The sequence below is a fragment of the Podarcis gaigeae genome (genome assembly GCF_964106915.1).
Source record: "Podarcis gaigeae genome assembly, chromosome: 2".
In the NCBI taxonomy this organism is placed as follows: domain Eukaryota; kingdom Metazoa; phylum Chordata; class Lepidosauria; order Squamata; family Lacertidae; genus Podarcis; species Podarcis gaigeae.
This window is the reverse complement of record NC_139679.1, coordinates 67,546,852-67,565,316: the sequence shown is the minus strand read 5'-3', so window position 1 is coordinate 67,565,316 and position 18,465 is coordinate 67,546,852. Positions and strand designations below refer to the sequence as shown.

At 42.9% G+C, this 18,465-nt stretch overlaps 1 protein-coding gene across 1 annotated transcript; it reads right to left on the bottom strand.

Annotated features, from left to right (window-relative positions):
* Positions 1 to 3,014: 3,014 nt before the first annotated feature.
* On the bottom strand, positions 3,015 to 16,644 carry LSM11 (LSM11, U7 small nuclear RNA associated). Its single transcript, XM_083726227.1, has 4 exons — positions 15,309 to 16,644; positions 8,382 to 8,521; positions 6,995 to 7,078; positions 3,015 to 5,158 (listed from the first exon to the last, which is right to left on the bottom strand). The coding sequence occupies exons 1-4, from the start codon at positions 15,934 to 15,936 to the stop codon at positions 4,775 to 4,777; spliced, it is 1,236 nt and encodes a 411-aa protein (XP_083582353.1). The 5' UTR covers positions 15,937 to 16,644; the 3' UTR covers positions 3,015 to 4,774.
* Between the last annotated feature and the right edge of the window lie 1,821 nt (positions 16,645 to 18,465).

Genomic DNA, 18,465 nt, shown 5'->3' with positions numbered 1-18,465 from the left:
ATTTTGAGCCTGCTATGGTTTTTGAGCAAGGAACCTTGTGAACTGAAGTTCACTTTGAACTATGAAGTCACCAAACTACAGTTCCCAAGGTTCAGTGGGGAGACCAGGCCACTTAAACCAATTTGTAATGTAGTTCAGGTTCACTTATCTAAGCTTTAAACGCTGAAGCCCTGAAGCCGGGAATGTATCAGTACAGCAGTCAGCTGAAGAAATTCCTAACAATGCCAAGAGAGGTTGGACAAGTATTTCGGGTTGTTTGTTTCTCAGCCTAAAACTGATCTTACCAAGATGATACTAGGATACAGCTGCACTTTGCTCTGAAGTAGTGAAAATCAAGCATAATTGCAAAAGGAGCCTGGAGCGGCTTTCAGGGTCCCCCCCCTTTCTCCTGAGGGAAAGCTTCAATCTTCTGAGAGAAAAGGGAAGAAACAGACTAGCTATGTTTGTACACAACCTGATCAAACTACTTTTCACTCTAAACGAATACAAGTCTGACAAGAGTCTCAGGTGTACTAATCCTATTCCTTGTTGTGAAGCTAATAAAGCAGGCATCCAGAAACATGATAAGCCTTTTTCTCTTTCATGACAGGCTTTCACCTCTGACAGCCAAGAGCAATAGCTCTTTTCAGAGACATCTAAAAAGGGCTTGTATACATCAAGAGACAAGTTATTCACATTACTCCTCCACTAAAGTAGGCCTCTGACATCCATTTTGAGGAAGAGCTTCAACAAGGCACTGGTGTATTCCTAGTGCTGAATAGAAATGTAATTCTCTGCATCTTCATCCCCAACAGGAATTCTGTTGCAAACTGGGAAAACAGAATTAAAATATGTTTCTACCACTCCCAGGGTATGCTTTGAGCTGCGTGGAATGAGTAACGAGTTTTGACACATAGCAGATTCTTACTGATGGAAGTGTAAATAGGCACTATTGAACTCATATTGAGACAAAAATTGTCAAAGCAATATAGGAATTATTTTCTCTCTCTTTACACAAAAATTCCCCCAATGGCAGCAAGTCTGCAGCAGGAAAAAGTTCGGCTTTGAGACCTCCATTCTGCCTGCCAATAACATAGTTGCAACCTTCAGAGTTGAAAAGCAAGGGAAAGGCTCAGTACATGTAATTTTCTTGCTGCAGTGATGGAACAAACACCACCTGCCGCACAGTAACCGAGGGTTTAAATACCGAAACCTCTACATGGAAGTCTAAAAAAACAACCACTTTGCATATTTGTGGTAGTGTTCTACAGCTGAACATTTGTCACATCACTGGTATGGAAATGCTACAAACACCTGGGTGACTCACACATGGGTACAGAGTTTTCAAATGTCATACTTGCTAAGTAAAATGTGGCCACACAGACCTTTTTGGTTTTGATTCTCCATAACTTGATGTTTTCTTTTTTTAAAATGTTGGGTTGAATTGGAGAGTTATGTGTTTCATATCAATCAGGCAAGAAACTAACAGAAAAATCTGGAAGAGGAAAGCTGATGAAGAATATGAAAACGTCCCCCTTTCCAGACACTCGTGCCTTACTCATCAGGTCTATATAGTGGCTTTGTCTCAAATTTATGAAGTTACTATCTTTGGAGAGCAGGGGCACTTTACGTTTGACACCTACACTTTGCAACTTTAGAAACCAAGTGCCAAGACAGGATAGGAATTCTAGTGAGAAACTCAATTTCTTGCCAATAAATAAATAAATAAATAAATAAATAAATAAATAAATAAATCCATCCTGAGTTAATTTGTGAGGTGTGGGAAGAATAGTAAGACAGGCAGATATGTTTCCATAAGTACTACTTATACAAGGCGAATTGCAACTCCAAAACAACAGCTTGGAAATTAAGCTTAGCACCTTTGATCTAGAGGCTTCAAGTAACAATAGAAAACGTGCAAGTCAGTAAGAGTCTGAAGATATTTTTAAGAATTCAAAAGAGAGTCTTGTGAAATTGACAGCGGATATGGGACCACAGACAAAGTTGTGAAAAGGATTCTGGAAGACAAAAGCAGCAGCAATTTAAACACTGAAGCATGAGGTAGTAAACTTACAGAGGCCGGCTTATGAAAGCATTTAATGAAGGCATTCCAAAGAATATGGATAAAGACCAGTGAAGGGAAAGATCATTCAGGAAAAAGAAAAAACCAAATTTGATGGTCCACTTAAATTTGTATTTGGGGGCCTAACCTTAGCGAAGTAGAATGTGAAAGGGCAGGCATCTCAAGAACAGACATATGAAGCCTACCCACCCCCCAAAATAGAAAATGTGGGGGATATATATATAATAAAGGGAGAGGTGTCTAGGTGAACTTTTTAAGCTAAAAGAAAACTATCTGGAGCGCAGAGTCAAGAAACTGTACTTTGAGGAGAAAAGAGCCACAGAGGAAAAATCAAGAACAGACACAAAACCTGTTAAATCCAGCCACAAGAATCTCTTAGGATCATTTTTGTGATAGCCTTTGCAGCCAAAGGTGATTGGGGAAAATCAAACTGGAAAGGGCAAAAGGCAGGCTGCTAAGGGAATTCAGAAACTAGTATTTCATGTCGTCTTGAGCTGTACTAGGCTGACAATAAAATGGCTAATTCCTTGAACCTCACAATACTCAGGGCAGAACTTCACACAGTGGATCATTCCATGCTTCTTTTTCACACAATTTGAAGCAGGCGGGCTGGGGGGCACAACCCTTTCTCCTCATGCTGTTTTCTCCACTGAAGATTGCTTTACTCTCCACTGAGAAAAGCTTTGGGACTCCCCAGAAAAAACAACATGAACAAAAAGGGTTAAGAAGCCCCTCTTCTCCACACTGGCCTTCCTTTTCAAACTGCAGCCTCAGTTTTCAGGGGTGAGCATGACATTCAGAGCTCCTCCAAATTGGGACTACTTCACCAAATATTTTCTGAAGGGGAATAATTCAACAGAGGATTTGGGAGAGGGCTCATAAGATTTCCTTCCTTCCTTCCTTCCTTCCTTCCTTCCTCCCTCCCTCCCTCCCTCCCTCCCTCCCTCCCTCCCTTTTTACAAAAAGATCCTGTGAATCCCAAATGATGCCACAACTCTGCAAATTTCAAGGCACTGAGTGGGGGGAAAATGGTTGCCTCCAAACACAAAAGTTGGAACAATCATCTGCCCTCCCCACCTTGAAACCTACCCTACTTGAGCCTACCCATCCCATTTTGCAGCCCACAACTCATCTGGAGAAATAAGAGGAAAGAAACTGAGCTCCACCCATGAATAGTTTTTTTAAGCCAGAAAAAAATGATAATTACAAACTACATGCAATTATCTAAGGGTTACTATCGATGGTGGAAAACGCCAATCATTAGAAGATTGTCAGGTTATTCTAGAAAATCAGAACTGACTTACAAAATGTAACCTATATGTTTTGAGTTATCTGTGTTTTTGAGCTTAATAATTCTACAGAGACTTTTAAAATGCCTCCCAATACAATAGTCATTGCATTCCAACACAAGCTATGGCAGCAAAGGCCAGCTATTGGAGTGCTACATACACACACTCACTGTAAACAGAGGGCACTATTATACAGCACCATAAAATCTCTCTTGGCAGACACTTTATATATATGTATTGTTACAACATACAACAGCTTCTTCTGATTATTACTGAATCATAAGGGGGGAAACAGTTAATAATACTGATTTTCTAAATAATCACCATGCATACTTTTCAGTAGTCTTAAAACATGCTTCTCAGGAACAATCAAACTAGCATTAGAGGCATGTCATTCAGAACCTAGAAGCAATCAGGACTACGCTTGCAGGTATCACAAGCAAATTATTCTCTTCAATCACCATCAGGGAAATCAGCCACTTCTATAATGTATAACTGTGCCTAAGCATAAAACACCCATCTTCTCTATTTTAAGCAACTTATGTACATCACCTTAAGTCTTTAGCGCTGCAACACACAAATGGATGAAATGAACAATTTAAAAAATAACAACCTGGATTGCAATTTCTGGGTTGTTCCAACCCATTTTATAATACATACATTTAGACAAGCTCCAGGTACAGAAGCTACATAGTTAGCTACATTCACTGTTTGCTGGTGGCACGGGGTGGGGTGGGGGGGAAGCAGGGGAAGATGGTTTTAAGAGCATAGGCTGTGTAAATACTGAAGAAAAGGCCAATTACTGCCTTTGATCACAAATGAGTTAGAGAGAAAAGGCATCCCATCAGCAAATAACCACTTGATTCAGTTTCCATTCCCTTTTTGTTCAAGACACAAGCTTGGACACCAGAGGGCACTGTGGTTCAACTCTGGAATACCTCCCCCACCCACGCATGCTATTAGGAGGGAGAGATAAGATCCAAACAAGTCCATACCTAAAGCCATTCCTCCTTTTCACACACTCTGAATTCCATTGCCATTTTTTATAAACGTGCTTTTCCATGATTTCAAATTACTAGCATTCCACAATGAAGTACCAAGGTCAATGGCATACTCTGCTTCTTTTGCAGCCACGTAGCAAAAACAGAGCTACTTTCAGACCACATGGGTTTTTAATATACAGCAATACTTGCCCCACAAATTCTGGAAGTTCCACAGTTCAAGGACTTAGGAGACCTGTCTCTTTGTGGAGGCAGCAGCTTCCTTGGCCAAACTTTAGTCCAAACAAGCTGGTAGCTGGCTCAAGATGCTCTTGCCTTCCTCCCTTTTAGTCAGAGGAAGAGAAGAAGTTACAAAACAATTCACAAAGTAGCATGCAGCTGCCACCACTGTTCATGCTGCTGGCTGAGTAATGGCAATCAGATCAATGGGCTAGATGAACAAGCAAGACATTCTCCCCTCGAATAAAAATCTGGTTTATGTGCCGTGTGAAAACTTGCTGGTAATCCACTTTGGGCCTCCGCTTTTTCCGTGATCGACCTCTTGTGCCACCTGCACTCGTCCCCTCTGTTTGGGAGATTCTGCCAGACAGCTCAATCTCTTTCCCATAAGTTCTAGGCAGGCTAGAGCTCCGTGTCCTCTCTTTGCTCGAGCGCTTCTTTGCCCCTCGTTCTTCTGACCTCCTCCGACCTGACTCGGACTTCCACCGAAGTGTCCTAGGATCACATGGAAGAGCTGGCAGATCAGCAGCCATCTTTGAAACGTCCTTTTTAACCAGGGACTCTTGCAGCTTGAGTCTGTCAAACAGCTACAGGGGGTGGGAGGAAACAAATATGTCATGAAAGCTGCCATCTCATTCTGTAATCTGAAAGCATATGGCCCACCACGGAGGGCCAAGCTAGAGAGTGGGTGTTTTTTGCAAGAGGAAAAATACACAGCAATGCTTTTCATGTACAGTACTTTCTGTTGGCTGGATAATACAAATTGTAAGCACTCTAATGCTAAGGAGATTACTTATTTGGCAGTTATGGAGTTATCCAGCTTCCACGTTTTCTGTGTGCATGACTAACGCACCTCACGCATGTACACATAGCAGATTTGGCCATGACTCTGTACTGCTCTGTTAAATCCTGGGGCTAAAGCAATAGATTAATCTGATTTGAGCTGTAACCCCTCTGGGACAAGGACTGTATCATTTCAGACTGTTGTGTGAATAGAGCCTAGTTCATTGCTGGCATTGAATAAACTCAAACATGGGTGCTCATCATTTTAGAAAACTGCCCATGTGAAAAGGCTATCAAGGGCATAACCATAGACAGAAGTTTCCTCTCCCTTTAACAGTGTTTCCCAAGGAAGCAGATTGCAAAGCAACAAGTCCTAAGCCATCAAGCACGTGTATACCAGTTGCAAGTAAAAAAAATTACACTGTCTGCCACCTATAACTGAAGCTTGCAAAACACATCCAGTATCAAATGTTTTTAATTATGTTTTGTATATATTTATAGTTTGCTTTTATTGCGTTCCCTATGTTGTAAGCCACCTTGTTAACATTTTATGAAAGAGTGGATTAATGTTGCCAAGTGCGCCAAAAGACAAAGGTTTTGGAAAAAGAAATCTCTACCTTTGGCCAGCAATTTTATAAGTTCTTTACAAGGTAAGGGCTGGAAAGTGGGAACGGGACCCACTTTTGCTGCTCTATCCATTTACCTAACATTAAGAAATGAGCTAGCCCTCCAGCTTAACCTTAAGTCTGTTTTGAAATAAAATACACCCTTAGTATGTGGGAAATTGAGCTTATAGGCTTAACTTTAGTGTACTTGCACCAGCCAACTACAAGGCTGGCCCAAGACATTTTGCTGTCTGAGGCAAAGAACAAGATGGTGCCCGCCCCCATTCCATGTACAGAATCCAGCTGGAAGGGAAATTAGCAGGCTAGCTTGGGTAGGCCATGGTGTGGCCATCACAGCTCTCTCTTCCAACACCTTGCCACCATTCTCTTCTCCTCCATATCTGCTTCCTCACTCTGCCTACTCTGGCAACCTAAAAGCAACAAGACAGGCCAATAGTTTGATTACAACACTTTATATAGCTACAAAATTGTATCTTCATTCAGAGTCAAGGGGCATACAATATATACAAGGTAACACCAACTAATGTCACTTCAGAGAATTTCCCAAAGTAGAGGATTTTTTCAATGGTGTATCAAACAGAGAACGATTCAAGCTTGAGGCAACATGCCTTCCTAAATAAGTATAAAGTCCCAACCACAGCACGGATGAACCTGGTTATATCCACGACTTATTCATATATTTAGCAGTGAACACGCTGAAAGAAGTTGATGCTCCAGAGGCAGTAGCAGGACTGTCCTTCCTGGATAACTGACTGTTTCAAACTTTCTTCCTCAGCAAATAAGAGGTCCAAGAGGGTACATAGGTTACAATGGTTCAGCTTTCACTACTAATTAGTGACTCTGAATGAAGATACAATTTAGTAGCTATATGAAGTGTAATCAAATTATTAGCCTGTCGTGTTGCTTTTAGGTTGCCTGGTTTTTCTGTTCACAACACAGGGGATCTTTGCTGTCACTCTGCCTAATGGCAGGGCTGGCCCAGAACAACAGACAAGCGGGAGAATGGCTACTTACCCTGGTGAGAGTCAACTGTGGCTCTACATAGAAAGCTTTACCCAGCACAGGTTTTCGATATGTCTCATCTACGTCTGTCAGGGCCTAGGGCAAGGGAAGCAGAAAGAAAATATCAAGGCAGGCTGTGGCTGTACATGGCATTTTTGTAATGTAACTTTTGAGGCCTGGGTGCAGAGAATTAGGAATTAGCATTATCCAGCTTACACATTACTCCAATAATTTAAGCCTTTCCATTTTGTTTTTTATATATATAAAATCACTGCTTACAATTATTATTTTTTAAAGAAAAACGGAAGAAAGCACAAATTTAAATAGGATACCTGCAGAATTACAATTACAAAATGTTTGCACATTTCTTTTCATCTTCTCCTTAGCCCTTTTCAGAAGTGCTTTGCATGCCTGCCTGCCCCAGGCCTAACATCCCCAGGGGCTCCACGCTTCCAAGTTCCTGGGTTCAGTACAAGAGGAGTCTGTGCACACAGACTTCTCCATATGAATGAAAGCCCTGTGCATTGGGGCTCCTCCTTTTGAACTTCTGCCAAACATGAAGAGGTTTTTTGGGGGGCTGCTTTAGAGGGCGCAGCCACTTGCCTATTGCCCTTCCCTGTTCTTCTGAAGGTCTAGTCAGTTTGGTTAGGATTCTGGCCTGGTGATGCAAGTAAATTTTTTTCTCTGCTTCTGTATCAAGCTTTGTGCTTACTCTTGCAGCTAGCACTCTAGACGGGTGGCACATTCAGCTCGTGTCTTAATTCTGACTCGTCAGCATCCAGTTTGAACTAAACTAAAAAGCCCTTGCAGAGTTAGCATAACATGGAAAGAACCATAACAAAAAGATGACAAACTGCTGTGCGTGTGGGAGAGAGGTCGAGAGAATGGCCGGGGGGGGGGGGGGGGACCTTAATGCCAGACGACTTGGGGTTCCAGTGAAACAGATGACTGCTAGGGCTTTTGTTGCATATTTTAGGGAGATTTCTGCTTTCACCCATACATTTTCAAAGACATTTTATGTGCATCTTTCACTTAGCAACCATAACATGTAAAAAAAAAGGAAAGGAGGTGAGAAAGATATTGCAGGGGGGGGGAAATGGGGGGTATAAAACAAGAGCGAGAAAGAGGAAGGTAAGTGAGAACAATCTAACACAATTAGCTCAGCTTGTGTTAACCGAAGACAAGACTCTGAAGAAACACTCCCTGGTCAACAGGGTGCAAGACTGTTCCACTGATGAAGCCTTGCCTTGAACTGACCAGATAAGAGCCAAGACTCACTTCTACCTGAAAACTAGAGGATCGTCCTTACCCCTTTGCTGAACATGCCATCTGGTTGAAGTAACCCTTTGCCAATTGGTAATTAGCTGTAAAATCATAGAAAGGGGGTGACAACCCTTACCATATTCCAGAACTTGTCAAATGCAACCAAGAACCCACTGCAGACTCCACGAAGTCCTTTGAAAGTTCGGACGTGGACGTTGACCTTTACACCATCACGGACGCATCGGTGCAGCTCCCCAAGTGGACTGCCTTCGTGAACTAGAATAAATGTAAACTGCCATTACTTTTTACTGAAACAAATGCCATGGAGAATAAAACAAAACCATTCACTGTTTTAAATCAAAGCATTACAGTGAACTCTGCTTAGGGAAAATGTCACAAATTTATACACTCATACCAAGTATCCACTCAGCTGCAATGTCTTAACTAGATTCCTGTACAGCAGGAATAGGAAAGCTTTGGCCCTTCCATTATCCTCAGCCATTAACCATCTTGGCTGAGTCTGATGGAAGTTGAGAGTCCAACTACATCTGAAGGGTCATAGGTTCCCCATCCTTACTCTAGTCTACAACTTGCTTTGGGGATCTAAGAAACAAATCTGCCCTGTTTGCACCAATATTTTTTAACTACTTTTCACTTTTGCCATGATAAAACAAGTTAGTCTTTAAAGTGTCATGTCTGAATGCAGTTAAGGAATAACAAATTTAGCTACGCTTTATAACACTACTGAAGACTTCAGTTTTCTTATGTCATAGTAACAGCATACAGTGGTACCTCGGGTTACAAACATTTTGGTTTACAAACTCCGCTAACCCGAAAGTAGTTGCTCTGGGTTGTCAACTCTGCCCCAGGATGAGAACAGAAATTGCGTGCCGGCAGTAGGAGGCCCCATTAGGGAAAGCGTGCCTCAGGTTAAGAACGGTTTCAGGTTACAAACGGACCTCCGGAACGAATTAAGTTCGTAAACTGAGGTACCACTGTATAAGCAAAATTGGTCAACCTCATCTAGCTATTAAGATTCACATCCCACAAAATCCCAGTAAGTAATATAAAGTGGAACTCAGGCTTATTTAAATCAGAACCAGTGTCTGCAAGGTCAGTCTTGTCTTATTCTGAACACTGAGCTCCATGGGCTCAAAGCGTAAGACTTGCAGAAAATGACCAAGGTTTCACAACTCTTGCACATATCAGTTTGTTCTTTAGTCCTGTGTGTTTTCAGAAATGCTTACCTGTGGAATATTTTGCTAATAAAGCACTCTGATCCCATCCTAATGGCACTGAATGGCCTATTCACCCTCTTATCAATCATATCCAGCTGGCACAGTTCCCTAACCCTATCACCACCAAATACAAAGAGATGCTTCTACACTCTGATGATGATTTCTCCAGAGGAGGAAAAACCCTGTGTTAGATTTGTCTTGGCAGCACATAACCATTCTGTGAACATCAAAAACTATTATGCCCTGCATGTAGCTATTATTTTTCTGTGGCTTAAAAGCAATGCAGATGCATTGTCAATCATTTGTGCAATCTAGGATGCCGTAATTACATCCCTAATAGTTCAAAATGGATTCCCCCCCCCCAATGTAAAGTATGTGTTTAATACCCCAATTCTAAAGGATAATTAAAAGGCTACTGGGGGTTGTCACCATACAACATAAATATTTTTAGTAGATAATCACTGCCTCTGTAACAAAGTGCCAATGATCAGCATGGTTCCTGTGGCTTAATTTATACAAGAAAATGATCTGTACCAAATAGTTTGATGGGCAACTATAAGCACACATAGTAGTCACTTGCCTTAATGGGACTACAAGACCGACAACAAAAAAACGTACCAAAACATGTTTAAAAGAGCTGCAGTGGCTACTTGCCTATTTCTGGATTCAGTTTAAAATGTTGACTTTCAACCTTTAAAGCCCTAAACAGTCTGGGAGCCTGGGACCTGGTCATCTAAATAATGGCATTCTTTAAAATCAGCTTCAAAGGCCCTTCTCCATGAACATCTGCCTCTGGAGGAAGGAAGGTCTTTTCAGTGGTAACACCCAAATTTTGGTCACCTCACCCCCGCTAGACAAATATGCAAAAGCATCAGGTCAGGTTCATCCTGCTTTCCACTGTTTTAACAATGCCTGAGACTCTTTTAAATGCCTGTTATTTTAATGGCTTTGCCTGGTGTTTTTTATGGCTTTTTCTGATGCTTTCATAGTTAGCTTAAATGTGTGTGTGTGTGTGTGTGTTTGTAAGCGACAGTAAGGTATGAAAAACGCCTTCTAAGTAACAGATACAGATAGGTAGCCGTGTTGGTCTGCCATAGTCAAAACAAAAAAATTCCTTCCAGTAGCACCTTAAAGACCAACTAAGTCAGTTCTTGGTATGAGCTTTCGTGTGCATGCACACTTCTTCAGATACACTGAAACAGAAGTTTCCAGACCCTTCTAAGTAAAACGCACACAGAGAGAGATTAAAATAATCCTAAATAGAAAGCAAAAAAACATGTTAGTACTACAGTCGTACCTTGGTTTTCGAACAGCTTAGTGCTCCAACGTTTTGGCTCCCAAACACCACAAACCTGGAAGTGACTGTTCCGGTCTGCGAATCATTTTTCGAAGCCAAACATCCAATGGGGCTTCCATGGCTTTCGATTGAGTACAGAAAGCCACGGCTTGGTTTCCGAATGTTTTCAGAAGTCGAATGGACTTCTGGAACAGATTCCGTTTGAGAACCAAGGTACAAATGTATTCCATGAACTCTTGCGCAAACAATAGGAGTCTGCACACACTGCAGTACCAGCATAGTTCAGGGTGTTAAATTACAGCTCAAGAAACATAGGGAGGACACAGGCTGTGATATAAAAACACCAAAAAGCCATAGAAAAGTCTTAAGAGGAGTTCACACAAACACAATAGCTCCTCTAGATCTTGGATAATTGGCTACTCCTGGATTTAGGATCTTTACAAATATTACAGTCCTTTTGGGATATAAGCAGTATCCGTTTCCCTGCTTCAGCAATCCCCATCCAGGCTCTAACGTTAGGATCACTTTACAGCATGGAGCTAGGTCATAGGGTTGCAGATCTTCACTCCATACCCCTTATGGCTCCTCTAAGCAGCGTAGAGACCCACTACTCACAGCATGACGACTGAGCCCCAAGCAACAATGGCTTCTAAACTTTATGTGCCAGGGAAGAATTACTCACCATAGGAAGACGCTTTCTGGCACTATCGCTTTCTGGTTCTCCAGCTCTATCCATGTGCTGTAAAGACTTTTGGGGAGCTGAAGAATCAGCATAATCTCTTCTCTCTCTTAACAGCTAAACAGCTATATTTTTATGCATGGGAGAGACCACACTATTATTTGGGTTCTTCAATCATTCTTTGGTCTTTCACAAAAGCAGAGAAAATAATTGTTATTCAAGGCTTAAAAACAAGAAAGGAATTTAAGATCTCTTCCCATGCAGATTATGTAGCTTTATCAGTCTTGGAGCCCGTGAAGTTTCAGAGTTTTATTAAGGTTTATTAACTCTGTTATTAACGAAGGATCAGAAAGAGGCTGAATACAAGAATTCTGTGATATTCTATAGTCTGAGTTTAAGAAGCTACGACTAATCTTGGTACTTTCTTGGTAAATCCTTTTTTAAATTAGTAATCAACTGATTACTGGGTTTTTTATCAGTAATCAACAAAATTAAATATGATTTTCAGAAAAGGGGCACATGTATTTTCTGGCTAGGAAGGATTGCCTGTACCAAACAACCTATATGTATCTATCACCAATCATACTGGAGAAAACAAAAGCAAAATAAAGAAGTAACACGTCCTTTAAATAGCATGGCTAGATCCATGGACATCAATGAGTTAAGTCTGCATAAAATAAGCTCTGCATGGATAGCAATTCAGTGACCCAGTAGTAGATTGCTGTAACATAAACTGGCATGAACACTACAGGTAAACCTATCTTGTATGTTGAAAAGCTTGGGCAGATGCTCCACTCAAACAGCTATAGAAGGCCAATGTAGACAGCATGTGGTCAATGCTGCTGCCCATGGTTATATATGCTCAGTTTATTATTTACTTGTTGGATATGGAAACAGAACACATATTTGTTCCTAAAACCATCTACTTTATAAGCAAGTGGCTAGCAAGCCAAAGTCAGTTAGAAAATATTAGAGGTTTTATGGTACAACAACATCTGGGCCGCATACCAAGTCAGCATGTAAGAAAACCTTAAAGACAATGGAAATTTGTAATTTAAGGCCAAACTACATTAGACTGTTGTAAAGTGTCTTTTTTGGGGGGTTGGGGGGTTGGAATAGGCTGTATGCCTGAGACAGGATAAAATAACAACTTGGAAAAACTCCGCTCTCCATTCACAAAGTCTCTCTGCTGGAACAACAAGCCTTCTGTGTGTGGAGGAACACAACTATATACTGCTTTTTGGCCCTAAGGTTCCCAAAGCAGTGAACATAGTTATCACTTTACATTTGGTTAGGAATACCATCTATTTGCTATTTAAGTGAAATTAACTAGTCAACCTTTTCAACTCTTTAGCCTGAAAAATGGAAACTCATCGCATCAATAACAAACAACACTGTACTTGTTCAATTAAGACTTGAGATCTAATTACTGTATTAAGATGCATGTAAACTTTATTTCTGACAGTCTTCTGGCTCTCGGTACAGGTATTCCAAACCATAATGGAAATCACAATCCCACTGAAATAAGTGGGAGTTTTGCAAAAGGATTTCGTGCATAATCTCAGAACAATCATCATCACACTTCAAGCTGTGATTCACTTGCCTATCATCATGTTATCATGAGTCGCTGCACTATATTTATAACCCTAGGACGGATAGTTAAGAACCTAGATTATAACAATGTAAAGGACATACCGTTGTTATAACTAGCGGAACATACTGTTGTTTTATCTAGGACAGTGGCATTTTTCAGAAGCAAAAGAGCCTTTCCTCAAAGGCTAGTCTCTCCTTGAATCGATACTGTAAGTAGAAAATAAGCAAGAGGAGTGAGGGATAAAAGTGACCTCAACAGACCCCCTGTCTGTCACCAAATGCAGGGCTTCTGCTTTGTATTATACATGTCAAGCCACAGAATGTGGAAAAAAACATGTGTTTGATATGGGAGCACAGCAAGCTGCAGAAAGTACCTGACTGGTTACAGCTCCTGGCAGGAGAATTGTGTCTTCACTTCATGCTGTCTCTGAGCTGAGGCCCTTAGGATGCAGTCACTCTTGCTTTGCAACTGAACAGAGTACCTAACCTTTGATGTCTAAATCAACCTGTCCAGTACGCAAGCTCCTGGGGGCCACCTGCCAGCAGTAGGTGGGGCCAGAAGCAAGAGTGGGTGGAGCAATGAATCTGAGTATTACCTTTGTGCTACACAACACACCCTTCTCTCTCTTACACCCAGGCAAGCAGGAGGCATTATACAAGTTCAACAACACGGCCAAACCAATGAAAAACATCCAAGGAGGATGTGAAGCAGAGCTATTGAGGGGTGTATCTGGGGAGAGCCCAGAGGGACCTGAGCTTTCCATCCCTGCTTTGACCAGTACCAGGCCTAATATCCACCATGGATAACATCCCTAAGGCAATACACCTCAACATTTCATGCATCCCAATACCCTTAGCAACTGTTCTGGCCAGAGTGTTCCCCAAGGCCGTGGAAAGTTCTCTCATCCTTGTTACTCAACAACATGGTTATGCAGACACGTATTTCAAAATGTTCTTTGCATGTTGTTACTCAGCCTGAGGGAATATACTGAACTAAATGTCCACACGTCCAGTTATGAACAACATTTATGACCCATTTTCGGTCAACCTGGTGTCAATTTCATTTAAGCCAGCATGGTGTGGTGGTTACACTGTTTGAGGGGATCCAGGTTCATATTCCCCTTCAGCCATGAGGCTCCCTGCATGACCTTGGCCCAGTTAGTCACTATCTCTCAGGGTTGTTTCAAGAATAAAATAGGGAGTACAGCCACATGCACCATCTTGTCATTCTCAGAGGAAAGGCAGGATATAAATGCAGTATATGAGCAAGTAAATTCCACATCAGACCAAGAGGTCCTATTTCCTTACACCAATAATCTTAATGTGTTTTTACACCTTAATCTCTTATCAAAGCACCTACCTTCCCACACACTGCAGAGCTTCTCCAGAACTCCCTCTTTATTCAGTTCTCCCTCTTGCCCACACCCATGATCTCTTGCCTCAAAATATATCATATTTTTATCACTCCAAACACTTCACCCCCCCTCTACAGCCTACACACACCCAAATCAAGAAAACACATTCTTCCCACAATGAAGCCACAAACTTTTTTTTTAACCATGCTTTCGGCTCTTAATTATCTATGGCCTCACATAGATGGAGTTTTAATCGTGCCTTTTGAAAATAGCAATGTCTTTTAGGACCCCCCCCCCTTTTTTTGGCCAGTTTCAATGCAGGTGGTCTTTCATATATTGCAGGTTGTTTTGAGTTACTCTGCCTAAAAAAGCAACCAATGAATTTAATAAGAAAATAATCACAACAACAACAAATACCCAGCCAGAACTCCAGAATGCACATGTGTTTTAAAACGTATGTTTCACAACACCAAATGGTGTCTTTTTAAACACTGCAATAGCAGCACAGGCTAGTGCCAACTAACACATAAAGAAATCAGCGTGCTATGCAGATTTTTATTTCTGCGGTTTTGCCTGTATGTACACAGTGCTTGTGCCAAGACCATGCAACACGTACACACGTGGGTCTAAGCCAAGCCAACACATGGGGGACGTGGTGCATCACAGTGCACATGGGCCACAGGCGGGTGTACTTGTCACATCCATAAAATTGTGAAATGCTACCAGCCAGTGACCCATTTTCAACGTCGAGGCTCCATCCCCGGAATGCCTTTTCCAGTCATAAGAAAGGGCTGCCTCTGAGCATACGCAGAGTGCATTTCCCTCCCTTGCCGACCAGCGACTTATAGAAGTTCACAGCATATGCTCCTCTTCAGAAACAAGCCAGCTCAGCTCCCCTTACCGGGCATCCTGGTCAGCACGTTGCGAGGCGCCCTCCTGCCCCGCTGCTGCCTGGCGCGCTCGGCCTCTTCTCGCTCGGGCTCCTTGGCCACCATGAGGCTGCGGAGACGCTGGATGCGCTCGGGGTCGGCGGGGGCCCGGGCGCCTCGGCTCCGGGCGCGGGTTCCCGCTGGGCGGCTGCCGCGGCCGGCGGCCCCTCGCTGACGTCCCGGAGCGCGGAGCAGGCCGCGCTGGAAGCTCTCGTACTCGGCCAGGTTGTTGAAGTGCGGCGCGGCCGGGTAAGGAAGCGTCGTGCGCTCCGAGTAGAGCGCCAGCAGAGGGTCGAAGCGCGGCGAACTCACGTCCAGGCGCCCGGGGCTGGGCGAGCGCTCCGAGCTGCTGCGGCCGCCCGAGCGGCGGCGGCGGCGGCGCCTCGGCCCTGCGCCGGCCTCCTCCGCCTCCTCCATGACTTCCTGGCCCTGCGGGGAAGGGATCCGCCCGCAGCTCCTCGCTCTCGCCGCTAAGGGCCGCCCCAGCACCGCAGGCGTCTTCCCGCCTTTCTTAGCGCCGCTTGGCGCTCTCGGAAGACAGCCAGGAGCGAGATTCCCAGCACCTGCGCTGGGGCTAGCGACCGCCTTTGGGCTTTTCATCCATCGGCTGCCCTAGGAAGTCGTAGCTGCAGTCGGTTGCCGCTTGTCCCCCACCGCGCTGGCCGACGCAGGCAACATTATTCCCTCGCTTCTCCCTCCTTACTCGGCGTTAGTTAATCCGAAATAACGCCCGACACCCCATCGCGCGTTTAATACTTCCTGCAGTGTCCATGATTCCCGTAGAAAAGCTGCATTGGCTGGCTGGATTTGCACGCTTCTCTCTGCAGACCTTCCTCAGAAGTGGCGTTCAATGCCTATGCAATAATATATGGCAAGAAAGTCTTACGTCGTGCGAAAGAAAATTGCGCTAACATTTCTTAGAATCCGCAGTGAGCCCAAGTGAAGTGCCCAGAAGCGAAAAATCGCACTTCGAACGCGGCGTTGCTGCTCAAGAGTAGCGGGATTTCAGGGTGGCGCCTAACCAAGTTCATATGAAATAATCTTAAATAGGAGCTGCTACAGCATACTCTTGTGTCGCTTATAGCAACCATTCTATTTGCAGAGGTGGAAAACAATGAGACCTCTTCTTTATAAGTCAGTCAAGAGATTGACAAAATTCAGGGAGCCATCTGGCACACCCACGCCTGGCATTTAAAAGTGTATATGGTATGTTAAAAATAGCAGGTATTTGACACCTACGTTTTCTATTTTAAAATCATTATTTCATTTCATTTTCATTTTTTAAATAAAAGGTTCGATTCATATATTGAAGGATATCAACTGGAGGTACAGGGGGGCATCACCTTGTTGAAGCTAAGCAGACCCTCAGGGAATCAAACATACACCACCCTGAGTTCCATGATGTAAGAAAGGTGGCAAATAAAACCAAGAAAAGGAAATAAAATACTTGCACTGGTCAAGGATCCTGTGTGAACAGAAGGTCACGAACCCCAATACCACACTGAAACCTCAGCCAGTATTTCATTTATTTTTATAACTTTGCTATGTTTGTAATTATGTAAATCTTTTCATATTGTAAGCTGCCTTGAGCATTGTTTTAACCGTGGAAAGGCAGCATACAAATAAAATGATGACTGGTTGGATGGACACAAGATGAATGGTGGGAGGAACCAGCTGGGCAACCACCAAGGGAGGAAGGGTCAGAGCCTAGGCAGTGGTGGGGGGGTGGTAAGTGGTCGCGGAGGAGAGACTAGGAAGATGAGGAGTCAGAAGCTGATGAGGTAACAGAGCTCAGTGAGCTGGGAGAGTCTGGGAGAGAGAAGTCAAGAATCAGGCAGAAGCTGAAGCAGGCAAGGGAGGAGGGAGGTCAAGAGGCAGAGGTGAGTCAGGCTAGTGAAGAGTCCCTCCCTCCTGCTGCAGCAAGCTCCATCCACCCTTACTACCAGAATCAGGAGAGGGATAAAACGGGTGGAGCAAAGATAGGCTGCACGCAGACACAGTCTCTGATTGCTTGCAAGAAGCCCCAGAGAGGAGACAGACAGCTGTGGAGAGATGGGGATTTTTAGTCTTAGCAACTGATTCAGGGCATGAGCTGCTGTGCTCATTAGGCCTGAAACCCAGCCAGGTCTATGAAGATCTTATTTCTCTAGTAAAGAGTTAACTCCAGTGTTGAACTGTGATTTATTGACTGGCGTGCTTTGTGACAGCCAAACATTTGTTTATTAATTTGGAGCAGAGGAGAGCATACTACAGGAATGTGGAAGCTATTTTGTGTTTTACTAGTACCCTGCAATCAACCAAATGGGGTACAGTACAAAATATATACATTAGAATTAAAGGACAGGTTGCCTCTACATAGCTGCTGAGTACAGTAGGAACATCAGAACTCAGCTGAGCTTCAGCTCCTTCATTCAAATCTGTTCCTGAGTACCTCAAGCTCTCTTCATTTCAGCTTTCTAAATTAGCGAATTAGGTTATTGTTGTATACATTAATTGGGAGTTGGACTTCCTTGATCAAACCACCCAGATACTCTGCCCACCTATGATGGAGAGAAAGTAGAACATGGAAGCCTTGAAGTCAAAGATCTATTTGCATGTTTGCGAGGATATTTGTATGTATGATAGGTAGCAGAGTGCACCAGTGATAGAGAATTGACTTACATGATTCCTGAACTATACAAGAGAATTATTCCAAAAATCAATGCAAAATTTTATTATTAACATTACAGCAATAATTTAAACACATATTGCTTAGAAGGTTGTTTTTCTTAATGATTAACCTAACTATAGCAATGAAGATGTCCACCATTTTAGATAAATTGGTTGATTATTGTTATCTCTTTTTCAAAGAGGCTTTAAGGGACCTGGTCTTCTTTAAAAGATAATGCAGGAAAGGCAGAAAGTGAGGAATGGAATGACATTAACAAAATATTTCACATAAAACCCTTTTGTTATTATCTCCCAGCATGTATCATTCCAGTCTCTGCATAGTCCGAGAAAGTATCAGATACACTCCATCTCCCCCCCACCCCGGAACAGGTCTTATTACTTCACAGGTCCAGCAGAAAGAATGCAGAAGCGCAACAAACTTTTTTTTGAAGAGTAAAGAACTTCCAGTAAGTTGATTGC